General features: G+C 40.0%; 1 protein-coding gene across 3 annotated transcripts in view; it reads left to right on the top strand.

Annotated features, from left to right (window-relative positions):
* The window catches only part of ITPR2 (inositol 1,4,5-trisphosphate receptor type 2), a 279,885-nt gene that overhangs the window by 73,596 nt on the left and 188,492 nt on the right, over nt 1-17,797 (top strand). For all 3 annotated transcript variants that reach the window (XM_064460370.1, XM_064460362.1, XM_064460379.1), the window contains 10 exons: nt 5,483-5,637; nt 7,000-7,099; nt 7,248-7,408; nt 9,624-9,765; nt 10,514-10,672; nt 11,647-11,819; nt 14,364-14,483; nt 14,587-14,772; nt 15,446-15,697; nt 16,723-16,867. In XM_064460370.1, coding sequence (XP_064316440.1) covers nt 5,483-5,637; nt 7,000-7,099; nt 7,248-7,408; nt 9,624-9,765; nt 10,514-10,672; nt 11,647-11,819; nt 14,364-14,483; nt 14,587-14,772; nt 15,446-15,697; nt 16,723-16,867 — 1,593 coding nt within the window. The remainder of the gene's footprint in view (nt 1-5,482; nt 5,638-6,999; nt 7,100-7,247; nt 7,409-9,623; nt 9,766-10,513; nt 10,673-11,646; nt 11,820-14,363; nt 14,484-14,586; nt 14,773-15,445; nt 15,698-16,722; nt 16,868-17,797) is intronic.

Here is a 17,797-nt window from a genome sequence, read left to right as displayed (position 1 = left end):
CAAGAACAGCTGGGAACCTGGCATTTGTTAATGACTTTGTATTAAAGGCTGTCTTTGGATAGGTACCTTAACTCCATTTGTCTGCATTTTCATGAGAGAGTGCTAATCCTAACCAGTTCCAAACTGGCTTTTATTGTTGAGATTTTTCTTAGGATCAAGACTGGTATGCCTTTACTCTTCCTGTAAAGAAGTTGGACAGTTCTGTCATGGACTTCTGAGTGCAATTTAACATACCTCCTTTGACTTCTGTTTATCTATATTTATGAATTCCAAACAGCTGTGCAAGTCAAGGTTTTCTTTCCTGCTTCCAACTCAGGTGATTTTTTTTTCCTGATAAACACTGTAATTTTTTTTTTTAATTTTACCTTTCACCAACTAAGTTTGTTTAATTAAAATTTTATAATGTGGGACACAGGTGATGCAGTAACACAAGTAGAATAGGCTTGGGGAATGTATTGTTTTTTGAAAGTCTTGGTTAGAAATTAACCTGGCAATAAAAAAATCTGAAAAACATTTCTAAAGAAAATAGAAAAAATCATCAGCTTTAAAATGGCAATGTCTCTGCTTATATAAAGCCAGTAGTCAGACCACTTGATAGGCTGGGGGTAAAAGAGGAGACATGGATGCCAGCACATTATTATTATTCTGCTGCTGCACACAGGTCTGAATCAGCTCTGAAAGCACATACATTGTTTCTTACAGAATGTCTCTGGCTCCTAACAACAGAATTGCAACGTGATGTCTCTGCTAAAAATGCAATGACTCACAAATGAGTCAACAGTGAAGGTGTTATAGGAGGCTAACTGCTGTGCTGTCTGCCAGGGCTTCATAACATGCAGGAGCAAGGCTGTCCATTAATTTACTTGACTTTCTTTTCATATAGAATTTTTTAAATCATCTAACCTATGGAGTTCTGCTCACATTACCACTCTCTGAAAATGCTGGTTTTGTAAGAGCCTCCTAAACTGGGTTAACATATTGAGATACCACATTGTACTGGATTTAACAGGCATTTTCAGAACTCTGGCTGCTATTAAATTTAATTTCTGCTGAAATCTGTAGTGCAGCTTAATGTATTCATTCAGCAGCAGGGCATTATCCTTGTCTGTCTCTATGCCACAAGAGGTGTCTTTACCGATTGGAATTGTAGATTGGGTTTCTAAAAGAAAAGGTATTTCAGGTCTGTCATGTTTTTGTATTGCTTGTTTCAGTTGAAAGGAAGGTCCCTCCATAAGCAAACTCCATGTAAATCTCCTGAATTTTAGGTATGATACCCAGCTGAGGTGAATAATGAGGGTTTGGGATAGGTCACAATTACTAGCAATTTATACTATGAGCTGTGAAGAAGGGTTATCTGCTGGGCTACAAGTCTCAAAAAAGACAAATCTGATTGTACCTGATCATCTTGTCTGTGATTACAATATGGGATTTGTCTCCAGTTACATTAGATTTGCCCTTCAAATTGCAAATGCCATATCGCGTCTGTTGGGTGTTTTTTCTTCTGTTAAGCTTCTTATTAAATTGGTATGATGCACCGCAGATCAGTGGTAGTAGCCCAGGAGTTATGGACTTTGCTGTGAGCCTGGATCAGTATTTCCACTCCTCACCAAAATGACTCTTTTCACTAGCTGGGACTCCTTTTTTGGACTCTCAGCCTTCCCTTTCCTAGCCAAGTTCCTCCTGGAAGAGTGCCGGGGCTGCTGGCTGTATGGTAGGGGTATTTTCATTTCCCGTCCTGGCAGAGTCCCATTGTGCATGTGAGTAGAGTGCTTTGCTTTACCGCTGCAGAATGAGGCTGGCGACTCGGGGGCTAACAGCCCTCTAGTCGGGCAGACACTTAGGTTTTGTTAGGCAGAGCGGGCTGACTCTGCTCTTTGTGCCACCTGGTATTTGGACTGTGTCATTCTTTCGGAAAGTGTAGTTCCAACTCCTGCCAGGCAGAAGAGGAGCTGAATGAGCATTTCCTTCATCCTTGTGAAAGATTTAACCAGTGCACGACAGAGTGAGGTGATTCCACCTTCTTCCCCTTGGATGTGTATCTGATTTGACTTGTGACAGCCTGTCACTAGTTTGCCAGTAGTATGGGACAATCAAAACTAATATTTTTCTCAGTGAAAAATTGCGAATGTTGTTTTACCCACAGTTCTTGCACTTCTCTATACTCCTAGCATGTAGTTTTTTTCTGCCTTTTTTTTTTTTTTTTTTTTTTTAACAAAGATGTCTTGGGAGTGCTTTCCTTGGCTGTTACTGACCAAATCACCAACATCTCTGAAACTATTGGCTTTCTCTTCATACTGCTTTCAGCTGAATTTTCTTCTCTCTACGTTTGAGACCTTTTACAGTTCTTTTCCTCCCTTCTCTTCACTGAATCTACTTTTGGTGGCTGCATCTGCTCATATGCCAGCTTCTTACCTGAGCAAATGTCATCTTGTTTTAATCTGCTTAGGAATGCAGTGCTTCTCCTGAACTGATCATATTGTCTAATTAATTTGAAATAGTCTTTCACTTCTTTCCACATCCTCATATAGACTCATCTGCTGATTCAGTAATGGCTAAGTGCAGATTCTGATGACTGCTAACTAAATTTAATTAATCATACGAAACTCCACGTGCAAGTGTGTGTGTGTGTTCTCTCTCTCTCTCACACAGAGGCATGGGCACATGCACTCAGACATGAATTCAGACATAAAACCATGCATATTCATATGTGATGACTGTTGTGCTGTCTCTCATGTACTCCTTAAGCGTAACTTGTTTTCAGAGCTGTCAAGTTTAGGGTCACTTCTTGTTACATGGGGTTTTTTTCATTGACTAGTGCTTAACACCTGTAATCCAGGTTGGATTTTGAGATGTGTCTGAAATCCTAAAGTAACATTATAAAGAGAGTTCTGAGGTTTGTGCTGGAGTCCAGACTGAAAATACCGTACAGCTGTTGTGTAGGTCTGATTTTGGTCAGCCAAACTTTGCATTGCAGTTAGCAGTGTTACAGACACTGTCTTGCCCTCTGTTGAAGTGGATTTTCTTTATAGAAAACCAGCTGTTGCTCATATGCCAGGTCTGACTTGACCTTGCCAAGGCTGGTTGGCAGGATTTAGGCCTGATGAGCCAACTCTGTTCCTCAATTGCATCTATATAATTGTTAGGGAGACTAGTGAGTGAGGGGAGTCAGCCCAAAACTGCAGGATGAACTTCTCCACAGTACGAGTGGTTAGCATGGGCCTCTTAACCATAAGAGACTTGCCTTTGACTTTGCCTCCTGTCGTAGAAACTTGCACGTGTGCATGTATGCTCATGCTGAATGACCTATTGGAGATGATCAGACACTATGTCACGAGTGAGTAAAAAAAACCCTTCATAACACAGAGTAGAACATGGTTTCATATTTTTGTCTGTATTTTTACCAGATCCCCAGGGAAAAAAAAAACCGTATAAAATTATGAAGTGTCCTGCCTTTCTGTATAGCAGCCTTTTCAGTTTGGAAATTATAGTAGAGTGGTAACTTTCTGGGAAACCTAACTAGATTTGAATGTAACTTATGGGAAATATCAAAAAGCCCGGATGCTGTTCTAAACTATCCTGGGCCATCTACCCCTTTACAGACCTCTTGAATTTTAAACTGGTTTTCCAGTTTTCCATTTTTGTTTGGAAATTTAGGAAGTAGATTTTAATTTGAAGTTAGACTCTCACTCACACCTATTAAGGTGTAAAGAGGATTCTCTTAGAGTTTGCCTGCCTTTCCAGTTGTGTCTCATCCTGAGTTCGTAAAACAAGATGTATATGGAAATCACAAAAACTTTGGCTGGTTTCTCAATTCTTGCATACAGGTTAAGTTTTCATGTGCAATTTCATTTAATGTTTTTGGGCGTGGGGCATGGAAGGATGTGAGGACTGCCAGATACAGTTTACTCTTTTGCAAGACACAGGAGATGGTTTCCCTTTGTCTCAGCAAGCCTTCCTCTCAAAAACTAGTGACAATACTGTAATCACTAGATAAGCCTAAGAAAAATTTCTGAGAGGATTTCTTCCTCTTTTTTTCCTACTGTCTCTATCCTACACAGAAGGGATGGGAAGCTGGCCTTTTTTAGGCTAAATAACGAAAAAAAATTGATGTTTTGGAAGGATTAAAAAAGTGCCTTGAAATAAGATTACACCCAGCTATTTCTTACATAGTTTCACTCATCCTTGATTTTGTTCCTTAATCAATTGGCAATATGAATAATCAAAGCTTTGCCCTTTATTATCCCTTACAGTTTGGCTTTAATCAAGGTACTAATGCAAACTGAGTACAGTCTAGCCTCTTTACATTGCTTTGTACATTTCTTCCCTAATGGTGCACTATAAATCATTATAATAGTATTTCAGGTTTCCAGCGTTTGATTTTTCTCTTTCGGCTTTCTTCATTCCATCTTTCCCTTTCCCCCCATGATATATTTTGTGTACGTGAAGGGCCCTGGGCTGCCACTCTCTTAATTGGTTATTAGTCTTTTGTAATATGCGTAGCTCGACGCCCCAGAGGAGCAGCTTTTACTTATGCCAGTAATTCTGTTGGTTGCTGCGTGGTAACGGGCACAGACTCTGAATTACTCCTTCAAGCAAAGATACGTGCTTAGGGAAGGTACGATTTGGCATCTGTGAAGACAGAGTTGTGTAGGTAGCTAAAGATGAAGATGGATGCTTAGTGGCGCAGGGTCATAACATCCTATGGACCCTCAGCAGATGGTGGGAGGAAGATGGGCACCTTAGATTTGCACGCCTCTTTTGAGGCACCAACACTATGTAAATCTGTCACTTGAAAGCTAGGCTACTTGAAGGGAGCGAACTTCTCCACTTTCCATGGGCACACTCAGACCTATCCAGCCTCCAATGCGTTATCAGCCTGCGCTAAGATTTCTAATACAGTCTAGCTGGTGCTTTGTGTACCCCCCTGCTTCGAATGACAAATTGATCTGAGTGGAGTAGATATTCTGGCTCTTGTTGTTTGGAAAGTGTGCTGCTGTGATTCTGACCATATGAGAGGAAAAAGTGAGCAAACTTAAATTAAACAACAGTGGGATTAGGCAAATCGCTTACTTTCTTAATCCCCTCCCCCCTTTAAAAATATCCAATTTTCGTTAGTTCTTTTAACTTCATCCCTTTCCAAACCAGCACTGTGTAGTTACATCTGTTGGGAGTGAAGGGTCTGCAACTACCGCAGGTTTTTTGAAGTTGTAGGTGTCAAGTTATAATGTATACAGTACTCAAGTCTCTCTGTAGCTTGTGACCTGCTGTTGTTATAATGACTGTCTGAGACCCCATGTACCTGGGGCAAAGTGCATCCTTTGTGTTACACACTCCAAAGCCTGTCATGGTACATTCTTACTAGAATGTAAAAAAAAAAAATATTAAAATAAATAAAAAATTCAGATGTATTACTTGTCTGCAAGGTAACTGCAGAATTTATAATGGGCCCTGATGCAAGCAAATAACCCTTGTGCCTAATCAGCAGAGAGACGGCGACCTTCCTGCTTCAAAGAAGAAACGCCAAGCAGGGGAGAAGATTATGTATACTTTGGTCTCTGTGCCCCATGGAAATGACATTGCATCTCTCTTTGAACTGGATGCCACCACGCTTCAGAGAGCTGATTGCCTGGTTCCAAGGTAAAAAAAAAAAAAAAAAGGCAAAAAGTAGTAGTTGACAGGGTTTCTTCCTAGCATTATGCTGGTGAATAAAGCAGAAAAAAAATCAAACATGAGCAAGTATTATCCTTCAGTTAAAATTTGAGGAGTGTTCATGGATAAACAAGGGATGTATAAAACATGATACTGCTGCTGTGACTGGGTAATATAATTATAACGATAAAACAAGTGACACTTAAAGAGAGTCTGTGAAGAGAAAAATAATGGGCTAAATATTGCACAGATATATGTGAGGACAGAATTGAGCCCTGTGCACTGTTTGAAAAAACTGTACTGCTAATAGATCTAACTGAATTGTTCCCAACACAATAACGTGTATGGTGAGCTGGGCTTCTGTTTCCCTGACAGAACATGATGCCACTGAACACATTTATTATTCAAATGAATTCAGCAAGTGGCTTCTGGGTTTTAATTGTGAATATTTGAAATTTCAGCTGTGTTGCTTAGCTGAGATTGGCTGGATAAGTCATATGGTGTTGGCTGTGACTGAATGGGCATGCAGACACTTGGGGCTAGTTGTTATGAGGGTGGATTTTAAAGCCGGGTACCCGCACATACTGATGTATGCAGCTTTGAACTGTATTTGCCATGCTAAGTTTTGCCAGATAATTTGCTTACTGGAATACTCAAAGCCCATCAGCATGAAAGGGAGAGCGTAAATGAAGGCCACAGTGAATATATTTAAGAAATAGAATTCAGAGTAAAAATTGTAATTGATTTCTCAGCTCTGCTTTTTGATAATACCACAGATTATCATATGGAAAGAATTTAGAGGAATCTCATGTCTGCTCTTTGTTCACTTGATTTTCAGTTGAGAACTGGTACTGTAAATGCTTGCTCCTGGAACAAGTGTTTGCAGATCATAATGGTGAAGCTGTGAAACCATGGTCAGTTTTACTTTCGGGCTTTTGTGCTGTGACAGCTTGAAAGGGTTCATTACTTTGTGGAGAAAAATAATAAGAAAAGAATTGGTTTTATTCATGAAATATATTCAGATGGGATTTCATAACACTCTCCTTTTTAATTTTTTTCTGTAAGGAATACTTTACTCCTAGGCTTATATAAATACTTAAAAACAGTGCTCTGCATAATCCCAAGATGCTGTTTGTTCTTGTTGCAGCTCTATTCTGGGTGAGAAAGAAGGAGACAACAGAAAAGGGCGCTGCAGTATCTTTTAGGTCTCCCTCGCTCTTTTATTACAAGTGGCTGTTGTGACTCGAGCCCTCAAGTCTCATGTCATGGTCATGCATTGCATTGCATCCCACCTAGCCCACTTTAGCTCAGGACTGATCCATCTAACCTGTTTGCTTTGCTCTCCTTTAGGAACTCCTATGTCCGACTGAGGCATTTATGCACTAACACTTGGGTCACTAGTACCAGCATTCCAATAGACACTGATGAAGAGAGGCCTGTGATGTTAAAGGTAAACACATCTATCTTGGGGTTGAAGACCCAAACTCGTTCCTGAAGTTGTCTACCGGTGATCTCACTTCTAACATACCAAGTATGCGTAAGAACTAGGATAAAGGTAAGAGGATTGCTTATCCATATTAAACCAAAAACTATTGCAGATTGGAACGTGCCAAACAAAAGAGGACAAAGAAGCTTTTGCCATTGTATCGGTTCCTCTGTCTGAGGTCAGAGACTTGGACTTTGCCAATGATGCAAACAAGGTTCTAGCATCAACTGTTAAAAAGCTGGAGAATGGAACAATAACCCAGAATGAAAGGAGGTTAGTGAGTTTTATTTTTTTACCCTCCTAAATTGGTGTTTGGTTACTCATGACATCATGGCATCACAGTAACAGGTAAGTTTGTAACATCCGTGTAACACAGAGGCAAGTGGGAGAGGACACTTCAGCATTGAGAGTGCTAACCTGAGATTAGATTCCATCTCTGTCAGAGCATCCTTGCTGTACCTCAGGCTGGTCTGTGTATCTCAGCTGTAAAATGGGGGTAAACAGCACTTCCCCAGCCCCTGGCCGCATAAATAAATGGGTAGCTCCCTGGGAAAATGCAAAGTGTGTGTCTTAATTTCCTTTGATAAACCACTTCTGAATTGTAATACGGGGTTCCATTGCATTTGGTTTTCATGTACAAGAAAGCCATCTATACAGTGAAGAGTGTGGCAGGACTCTTGATTCATGTGGAGTTCACTGTCATGCACATTCATGCTGCAAGAGCAATAGAAGGAGGTCTTAGACTGACCGAGAAGCTACCCCAGAAGTTCCTTTCCTTTCTTACTTCTATTTTTTCCTGTTCTCTTTTCCTGTTTTACACAATTTTGGTGTTTACCTTTTGTATTCATCCGTGTTTCAGCTGTAGCACTGTTAGTGTCTGTTCTTCACACCCGCCCTTGAATTAAGGGATTTTGTTGTATGTTGTAGCCAAATATATCCCACTGCCAGTGATGTAGTTTGCTATTTGTTTTCAGTTGTCTGTGGTTAAACTGAATATTAGACAGCATCTCTGGCAGTGTTAATTTGTAACTTATGTTCCACCATGCATCATATACAGCTTTTTGCTGAAAATGTTAGTTTTTGGTGATAAAACTGAGTGTTTGCTGTCGGTTGTCAGTAGCAATTAGGCCAGATTGTTTAATATCAGGTGGAGGATTTTTCATAACAGGCAGATCAGTAATGGTCTGGGTGTTGGTACTCAGCCTTGAAAAGCTGATGGGCCAGTTCATGACTGAGTTGAACCAGAGTGGGATACAACATAATCAAGGTGTGACATCCCTGTATTAATCTTGCAGTGCCGTGTCACTGCAACCCAGTGTTGTCAAGTCTTGATGTTGACAGATTAGTACAACACGCGTAAAACATTACAGAGTGGTTTCAGAATAGTGCCGATATTTGTTCCTGTGATTTCCTTTGGGAAAAAACCCCCCTCTTTTCCTTGCCTTATCACCTTCCTGCTTAGGTTAGTAGGGGCCCCAACAGTTTGTTCTTGGTTGCCCCATCCCACATCTGCCTTTTCTACTTTTTCTGTTGGGAGGGACCTTGCTGTACTCCGCCAGCAGGGCTGAGACTTTTAAAGCTAAAGCTCGTTCAGAGGGTTTAGCTGAACAGCCCAGCCCTCCTGTGGGTAATGGAAGCTTTGTGCCTGGCTCCCAGAGATGACTCTGAAAATTTACTGGCCATCTTCCTGCCACTTTCATAGGATGCCTACAGGTTTAGTAATTATAGACTAGGTGTTGCCCAAATTCAGATGATGCTTCTCCAGGGTAGGAGACATACTGAGTTTTGTTTGTAAAAGATTGCAAGTTCTTTTAGGGGAGATATACTGAAATCTGTGGGCATCTGTACTTTTCTCTGTGCATGCCTGGCAAGGTATGTTAGTAATAAGGAGGCAATGACCACTTTCTTTTTGCATTTTCTGAAGGTAGGAGGAATTACTACTGCCCCTGTCCTCTTTAGCACTTGCTTCTGCCAAATCATTTGTGTAGCAAAGAGTGAAAAAAATATAGCAATTTTTCAATAATTTCTTGTGTCAGTAGGGAAATAGTCTAGTGGCAGATTGTTTTCATTCTTCTAATGAGTCCATTATCTTCTTTCATGGACCTGTGTCCGTGATAAAGTATAAAAATCCTTGCTAGGCTGCATAAGAGTGTCTGTCTTTCTACTGTTCCTGGGCTTCGAGGCCAGCTGATACAGATTTTGGATTTCTGAATACTCTGCATCAATCCAGCATCCTGTGTTTTTCTCCCTTTCTCCCTCTGGTTGTTGTTTAATGCCTTGGTAAACATCTCTGTGATGGATTTAAGGCTCTGCTGAACCAAGGTCTGGAATCCTTAAGTACATGTCAAATTTAACTTTGCAGTGATTGAAGTTGCATTGTGCTAGATAAAGCTTGTTCTAAAAGGTCATTTACTTTCTTAATGAATCTAGCAAGTGTTGAATGAATGTATATAATAATGATTAATAATGATTTGTCTATTCATTCTAGGTTTGTAACCAAGTTACTGGAAGATCTCATTTTCTTTGTTGCTGATGTGCCTAATAATGGGCAGGAAGTTTTGGATGTGGTCATTACTAAGCCAAACCGGGAACGACAAAAATTAATGAGGGAACAAAATATATTGGCTCAGGTATGTCCTACTGTATTAATGACTTGCTTTTATTTACAAACAGGTTGTAGGAGAGTCATCTGAGAAAATGTTATTTTTAGGTAACTTGGCTTCTGCCATATTGGGTTTGTGTGTGGTTGGATTGGACAGATATGTCACTACTTAGTCTGTGAATCAAATAGAAGCATGAGGGCCCATGTCTGATGGCTGTTAGGATCAATGACTTTTAAGACTACATTTGATAGCAAATTGTTGACAAAATTTGAGTCAAGCTTGCAACATGGTCCCAATCCTGCAAGAGTTCCCTATATAGGAAAAACTCTGATGCCCTTATGGATCCTTGACTTTGTATGAGGGCCAGCTTGCATGTGAATCAAAATTAATATTCTCTTTAAGTAGCCTACTGAAATTAAAGGAAAAAAGGGGAAAAGGATGAAGTTGGACAGGAGCCAGTATTGTCCTCCTTTTTCATCCTTAATTTATCCAACGTTAAGGCACCTAACAAACAATGTTTAAAATTGGGGATAGGAGAAAGGAGAAAGCAATGTCAATCAAGTTGGTGAAAAATGTAAAGCTAAACGCATAAAGCTGTAATGTCTGAGATTGTGCCCCCAGTTGTATTTAGTCATACGTAGATAGGTGCAGTGATTCCCTTCTGACTTTGGTTGATAAGGCCCTTCTGCTGATCCTGTCAGAGGGCTTTTCCATTGACTGCTGTAAGTTAAGCAAAAATATAGGTTTTGTTTTTGTTCTCGGTTATTTTGAACAGATATTTGGAATCCTCAAAGCTCCTTTTAAGGACAAAGGTGAAGGATCGATGCTGAGACTTGAAGACCTAGGTGACCAGAGATATGCTCCATACAAATACATGTTAAGGTTATGTTACAGGGTTCTCAGACATTCCCAGCAGGACTATAGGAAGAACCAGGTCAGTGGTATTCAAGATAATTTTCCTCCTGATTTCTGTAATGATATATCCTGGGTTTAACATCGCTCTCTGCACTTACAAGTGGGATTCTGTGGTAATGGTGAAAGGACTGGGTTTTGTGTAGGTTAGTAGAAAGAAATTACTGTCATATACTGCCTCGTGCTGAGGAACAGTGGTTTTGTTTTGTAGGCATTTGTATATGAATTGAATGATCAGCAATGAATACCATAGGTTCATCTTATACTTTCACAGGCTCAGACTGAGATTGGGGTCCACTGCTTCATTCATGAGCTTTCTATTATTAAAATAATGCTCCTGGACTCTCGATTATGAAGTGGGAAGTCTGCAAAACTGTCTGTTTCTTTTGCTTAAGTATTTGTAGAGGGATGGCAGTGAATCAGACCAGAGGTTATTCTATCAGGTAGCCTGATTTCCCGCTGCTGGAGACTCCCTGTGAGCAAGAAGTATGTCAGAACATGGTGTCAAGTGCTTTGCACATTGCAGCAAGGAAAAGCTGCACTAACTTTATAGGACTAAATGCACTAGAGATAAAAGATTGAACTGCTATGTGTGTGGCTTCTTTGTTTTCTTTCTAATGCTTTACAGAAATATTTCTATGTTGGAGGGAGAGAAAGGCAGGAGGGAAGACTCAGGAAAGAAAGCTTCTTAAATGTGATAAAAACCTTTTGGTTTTTCCTTTTAAAGTAATTGGTTGCCATTTCTGGAACTTCGTATGTATTTTCATGGATTCATTCCTTTGGTTTATGACAGAATAAGAAGAGTTCGTCATCCCTAATGTTGAATCTATTTCTTGGGGTACATATTTTGGGTGTTCAGCTGCTGTTTTGTTCAGGCCAGTTCAGAGAGGAAAGTTTTAAGGGTTATTTTGATTGCTAATTGAGCTGGATGCTTCTGTTTCTAAAAGAAAAACATTACTGCTTAACAGGTCATCATGGGAATTTTCATTTTTTCAGGAATATATTGCTAAGAACTTCTGCGTCATGCAGTCCCAGATTGGTTATGATATTCTGGCAGAAGACACCATCACAGCTTTGTTGCACAACAACAGAAAACTGCTAGAGAAACACATCACGGCTAAAGAAATAGAGACGTTTGTTAATTTACTCAGAAGAAATCGAGAGCCAAGGTTTGAAGTGGTCCATGTTACATTCTTTTTCTGTATTGATAGGCTTTTATATTTGCAGTAGCTGTGAATCTGCTTGCTATTCATTATTTTGTTGTCTCTTTCTCCCAGCTTAATTTTTTTTTTAATCTGGCAGACAAAAAACCATGTGTAGTGTCATGCTAGAAAATATCAGAAATACCTGTCATTCATGGGATTTGACCATATCTGCATTTCAGAACTAGAGCTTACTGAAAAGCAAGGTTTATACATTACAGGACACTTTTGAAAACTGGGACAAAGAGAAACAAAGAGAAATTTTAATTTCTCATAACTCTGCAGCTCCTCTATGAAACTGCCACTTCTGTTGGTTTCCCTGCTAATAATCTTGGTACAAATTACATAGATGTCAATTTTTCTAAACTTCTGTTAACACCAGTTTTCCTGCAGGTCCTGATTCCAGGTCAGACCTGAAAGCGGCTTAGGACAGTGAAGATCCCTGTGAACATGTGTTTCAGACCACATCTTGTTCCAAATGAAAAATTCTGACCTTGAACTTCACTCAGTTGGAATTTAATTTTATTAGCTTTAGGTCAGAATATAAAGGAAATGGATTTTTTTAAATGGAAAAATCTACATATTTTTTTCATTGGACTTTAAATTGTAAAATTACTGCAGTAATACAAATATAAGAAATTAACGTACTGAAGGCCAAATAATGTCTTCTGTAATTGTGAATATCATTTTTCTCTCAGCGATTAAGGATATTGCTCAAGGCACTGGTGCTTCACAGCTTCAATTATTCTCTATATGTCTTCATCCATTTTGCCTCACTCTAATCTTATTGCCTCTCCCATGCTAAACTGTTTTGGGTTTGGTCAGTACGAAGAGGAAACCACATGCTGTTAGCTGCTTCTCAGTGCTGAAGGGTTCTAGTGTTTATTGACAATCTCATTGTGGTGGAGGGTGTCATCTTATTGTTACATAACTAAATTGTGCGATTGCTGTGCATTAAGATATCCATTCACTTCATTAAGGCTGAAGTCCAAGAGCAATAAATGTTTCAAAAATACACCTTGCCAAGATGGTGCAATCTGAACAGTGAAGGCACTTATTTTAATGGAGAGTTTTGTAGACTTTTGCAGCACTGCTTGTGCGAGTAAGAATGGTGGCAGTATGCTCCAAAACACAAGAGCAACAGAATTTCCCAAGTTTTAGCTCCAGTGAGGTAAATCCCCCAGAATTCCATGTAATTATGTGCCATTTACTTACTATTATCTTCGTGATGCAATATTGCTGTGCACTCTTAATTACCTGTTGCCACAAAGCTTCATTTCAGCAAAGGGTAAAATTGTTCCTAAGTGTACCCTAAAACTGCTTTCTGTACTCATCCCTTGCAGTTCCCAGACTTCTGTGGGGAGTGTGGTCTGTGCTAACGCAGAAAGGATTTTCTGATTCCCTCTGGTAGGATGGTCACCTATAAAGGTTCAAACTATTGGATCCTCAAACAGCTGATAGTAAATAGTCGATTTTTTAACCTGGATTTCTAAGGAAGTGGAGTATATGATCTGTGCGAGCGTGCCTGCTCATATCTGCTCCCCCACCGGCTCTTGAGCCTCTTGCCCAGTTTTAGCTATGTTTGCTGGAGGGGCTGTGGGCTCAGAGATACTCAGTTCCTACTAATGTCATGAAAAGAAGCACCTCTGTAGAGGGAAGAGGCCCTTTTTATCTTCCAGTGAGGCAAAGGCTGCAATATGGACTACTGTTAATATGCACAGAGGACTTAATGAAAGAGGGACAAGAAACAGACACCTAATGAATGTTCCAAGTGTGAGGAAAGCCTCAGCCTGAACCTTGTTAAATGTCAGAAGACCTACATTTGAGAGAGAAATTAATAGGAAATTGATTTCCGTACAAAACTTTGTTACTACTTCTTTACATGGAATGACCTCTTTGAATACAGAGGTCCTGTCTTCAGGTCCTGCCAGAACTTCGCTAATAGTTGGCTGTGCCACTTCAGAGATTTTTAAAGGCATCTTTAAAAGGTGGAGGCTTGGACTCATCCAGTGCAATTTTGTTCCTCAGAGGTACATGGATATCTCCAGCACAAGAAACATCTGCGTGCTGTTTGGGTTAGGGAGACGCGTGTTACCTGATGGGGAAGATGGGCGAGAGCGTGTACTCTTGCTTTTGGTTCCTGACAAGTACAGGGGTCTTTGGTGGAGCTTCCCTGCCAGCCAAGCTTAAGACAACCTCAGGTTGCCCTTAAGTTCTGGCAAAACTCTTTGGCCTTTGATTTGCTGAGAAGTGTCACACTTTTGGGGTATTTTTCTTTTTTCTCCCTGACTGATTGTTCAGTACCTTTCAGGGTGGATCTTAAAGCTATTACTCATTTTTATCGGTTGTGAGTTGCAGTAGTACAAATGAGCAAAGATTGTACATTGATAAATCTCACGATATATGCTCCCTTGAGCATATTAGTGATGGATGCTAGAGATTCTACTGCAATGTTTTTGTGTAGTATTTTAAGTCTCATGTTCTGTTGCATCTGTGTTTTTTTGACTGCAGATTCTTGGATTATCTATCGGACCTGTGTGTATCTAACACCACAGCAATACCAGTAACTCAGGAACTCATCTGCAAGTTTATGCTGAGCCCAGGGAATGCTGACATTCTCATTCAGACCAAGTGAGCATCCGTAATCAGAACATACCTTTTTGTTAGCTCTGGTCTGTTGTTAAATTTGTAGCAGTCTGTTAGTGGCTCCATTGTGAATGATTTGTGTTTGCAGGCTGGTTTCGACACAAATGGACAATCCCTTGGAATGCCCAGTCATCTCGGATGACGTTGACGAAGAGGAAGTGTGGCTTTACTGGATTGACAGTAACAAGGAGCCTCATGGCAAAGCCATCAGGCATCTGGCTCAGGAGGCAAAGGAGGGCACAAAAGGAGATTTAGAAGTTCTTACCTACTACAGGTAAAACTGTTATTCAAATGGAAGAAAATGTAAACTCTCTGAAGAGCCTGGTGCTGTTATTATCTAGTTCATTAGCTGATATCAAAAAAGGAAACAAGGTCATGCCAGAAACTGGGATTAAGAGTTTGTTTCAGGCATTCTTCCTTCAGGAAGCATCACAATCTCTGCTGTCTCATCTAGACAAATCTTAAGTTTTCTTCGCTCGTGACAGCTTTTTATGTCTCTCTATCATTTTGCCTCTTACGTTTTATTTATTGGACTATATTTTTAGGTTGTGCTGCCCTGGAAGCAAGGTGTGCTTTGAGGAAGGAATGTTCTGTGCATACTGAGGATTAGAGGGGAGACGGGATGATAGAAGTGTCTTACATGGATTGAAAATAAATAGTCCAAATGCTTCAGCCTTCCATTGAACAGTGCTCCCTTTGAGTTTAAAAGGGAGCCCAGTCTGCACAGGGGCTGGAGCCTGATGTTTTTTTGATGATTAAAAATGTTGCATTTTTAATGGCAAGTTGGTCCCTTGGTTAGCACTTGTCATTTTTTTACGTTTACATTAGAAAGGCTGACATCAGGCTTGTAAAGTGAAATTCTGAGGTATGTTGTTTCATGGTATTCAAAGAAATCAGTTGGAAATATGTTAGGTTTGTTTGTTTTTTGTTTGGTTTTTTTTTTTTAGGTACCAACTGAACCTCTTTGCAAGAATGTGCCTGGACCGCCAATATCTAGCTATCAACCAGATTTCTGCACAGCTGTCGGTAGACTTGATTCTACGATGTATGTCTGATGAAAGCCTCCCTTACGACCTCCGGGCTTCTTTTTGCCGACTGATGCTACACATGCATGTGGACAGAGATCCTCAGGAATCTGTGGTACCTGTCAGATATGCCAGATTGTGGACTGAAATCCCTACTAAGATCACAATTCATGAGTGAGTTGAAACTGTTGCAAATCGAAGTACCAAAGCGTTTTGTAGGGGTTAGTCTCAGAACAAAATGTTTGTAGGTGTCTAAAGTAAACACAACGGGTATGTGAAAAGGTATTTTTTCCAGAATAAAGCTATTAATTATTGTTACTCTTGGAAACTTCCATGGGTAGCTTTAAATGGAAATCCTTTGGTTTCATTTTTCACTGTGTTCTTATAGGGAACAAGCTGGGGAGAAACAGAACAGCCTTTCCTCAGACTTGAAGTAATCTAATTGTGTCTAACATTACACATTTGCTAGATTGGAATTAATTTTTATACTTCAAGCTCAACTGAAAGCTACAGTTGGAAAGCCAGAATTTACAGTTAGCTACAGCTATTGCCCCGGAAATAGTTGACGGAGGCCAAAGCCTCCATCCAGTGAAGTATGTGGAGCATGTGTTAAATTTAAGTATGGGAGATGGGTCCATTGACTTCGGTGGAAGCCCCCTCTGGCTTAATTGATTTGATGGAGCAATGCCACTGGGCTAGATAGACCCAGATGGGGAGCATCTGGCTGAAGAGACGAAGAGGAAGAAATATAGCAGCGCAGCAGACAGTATTGCTGAGTGAGATGAAGAACTCTTTTAACATACATGACAAAGCAGTCCTAGTTGGTGGTGCAAAGGAGGGAGTTGACTGTCCCAAGCTGCTTCCTTGTGGAAATAGTAAACTCTGGCTGATGGGCAGAGAGGACAGCTGAGACTTAGTGACTTTCTGAGTGCTGTCTGCCAGAACTGAAGTATTTTCCTGTCACCATTATTCCCATTCACTGCAACTCCTCCTGGAACTGTTGGATGGAAGATTTGTGCATCCTTTGTCTGCCATCTCTGCGTATCTATGCAGAATTAGCTGACCTCTACCCCTTCTCCTTGCAGAGAACTGGCAGTAATTTTATAGCATTGTGATTGGTTTGTTTGGTTTTTTTAGTGACAGCTTATCCTGATATCAGAGGTGTTTAATTTTTCTTTCTTCTGTGCCTTGCATTATAGGTATGATTCTTTCACAGACTCTTCGAGGAACGAAATGAAGAGGAAATTTGCACTAACTATGGAATTTGTAGAAGAGTACTTGAAAGAAGTTGTAAATCAGCCCTTTCCTTTTGGAGACAAAGAGAAAAATAAACTCACATTTGAGGTACTTCTTAGATATCTGCATGCTACTTAACAGTATTCCTCCTTATTCCAGCCAGTCTGACATTGGCTCTTTCAAAGTAAAGGTAGTTGCAGAATAAGTGTCCATGTAAAATGTCCTAAAGAAGCACCAGTTCCTAATTCCCGTGTTCTAGGTGATGACTGTTACTGCAGAAGTTAGTATTACTGTCTGCTGTCAAACAGCTGTATTTTCCCTTCCTTTTCCTGAGATGGTTGCATTTCAGTGGCAGGAGGAGGGATATGTGTGGGGGTGAATACGGCCTTTCTTTCCACATCAGTGAATTAGCATGCCAGAATTCTTCAGTATAAGTACAATTCTCTGTGTAAGATATGACACTGAAGGAAATACTCCGAATAACATAATCTTTTGTTTTAAATATTGTTTGAAATTCCTGACAGACTCTTCAGGCCTAAATCTTCTAGATCAAAATAATATTGAATAAAGGGGAAATGCTTACAGCTTTTATAGTTTTTCCTCCAACCTACCTCTCAAGCTTTGTCACTTCTGTCTCTGGTCATCTGAAATCACCTCTGTTCAAACTTACCACAGTCGTCTTACTCTTCTTTTGACTTCCATCTTCTCTACAGCTGCTGCCTCTTTAAACAGTTTGCTGGAGTCTTGCTTCTCAATTTTACATATTTTCCCAGTTGCAATTGTATCCTTTCAAGCCTTCCTAAATCTTATATTGTTTTTGCGCTCTCTGGTAATTTGACTGACCAATTGTTTTGTCTAACTAAAAAACATTTCAGAGTCACTAGCCTTAGTCCAAGGCCCATTTAAACCAGTGGAAAGATTTGTACTAATTTGAATGAAGTCTAAATCTGAATCTCTGAACATTGTTGTGTGAAATGCAACTGTGTTGCACAGCCAAATACCACAAAGGTTGCTGGTACTTCATTTTTAATTTTTTTT

This window comes from Phalacrocorax carbo, chromosome 1 (assembly GCF_963921805.1).
Source record: "Phalacrocorax carbo chromosome 1, bPhaCar2.1, whole genome shotgun sequence".
Taxonomy (NCBI): Eukaryota; Metazoa; Chordata; class Aves; order Suliformes; family Phalacrocoracidae; genus Phalacrocorax; species Phalacrocorax carbo.
Note: the sequence above shows the minus strand (reverse complement) of the source record. Positions and strands in the feature narration are given on the sequence as shown.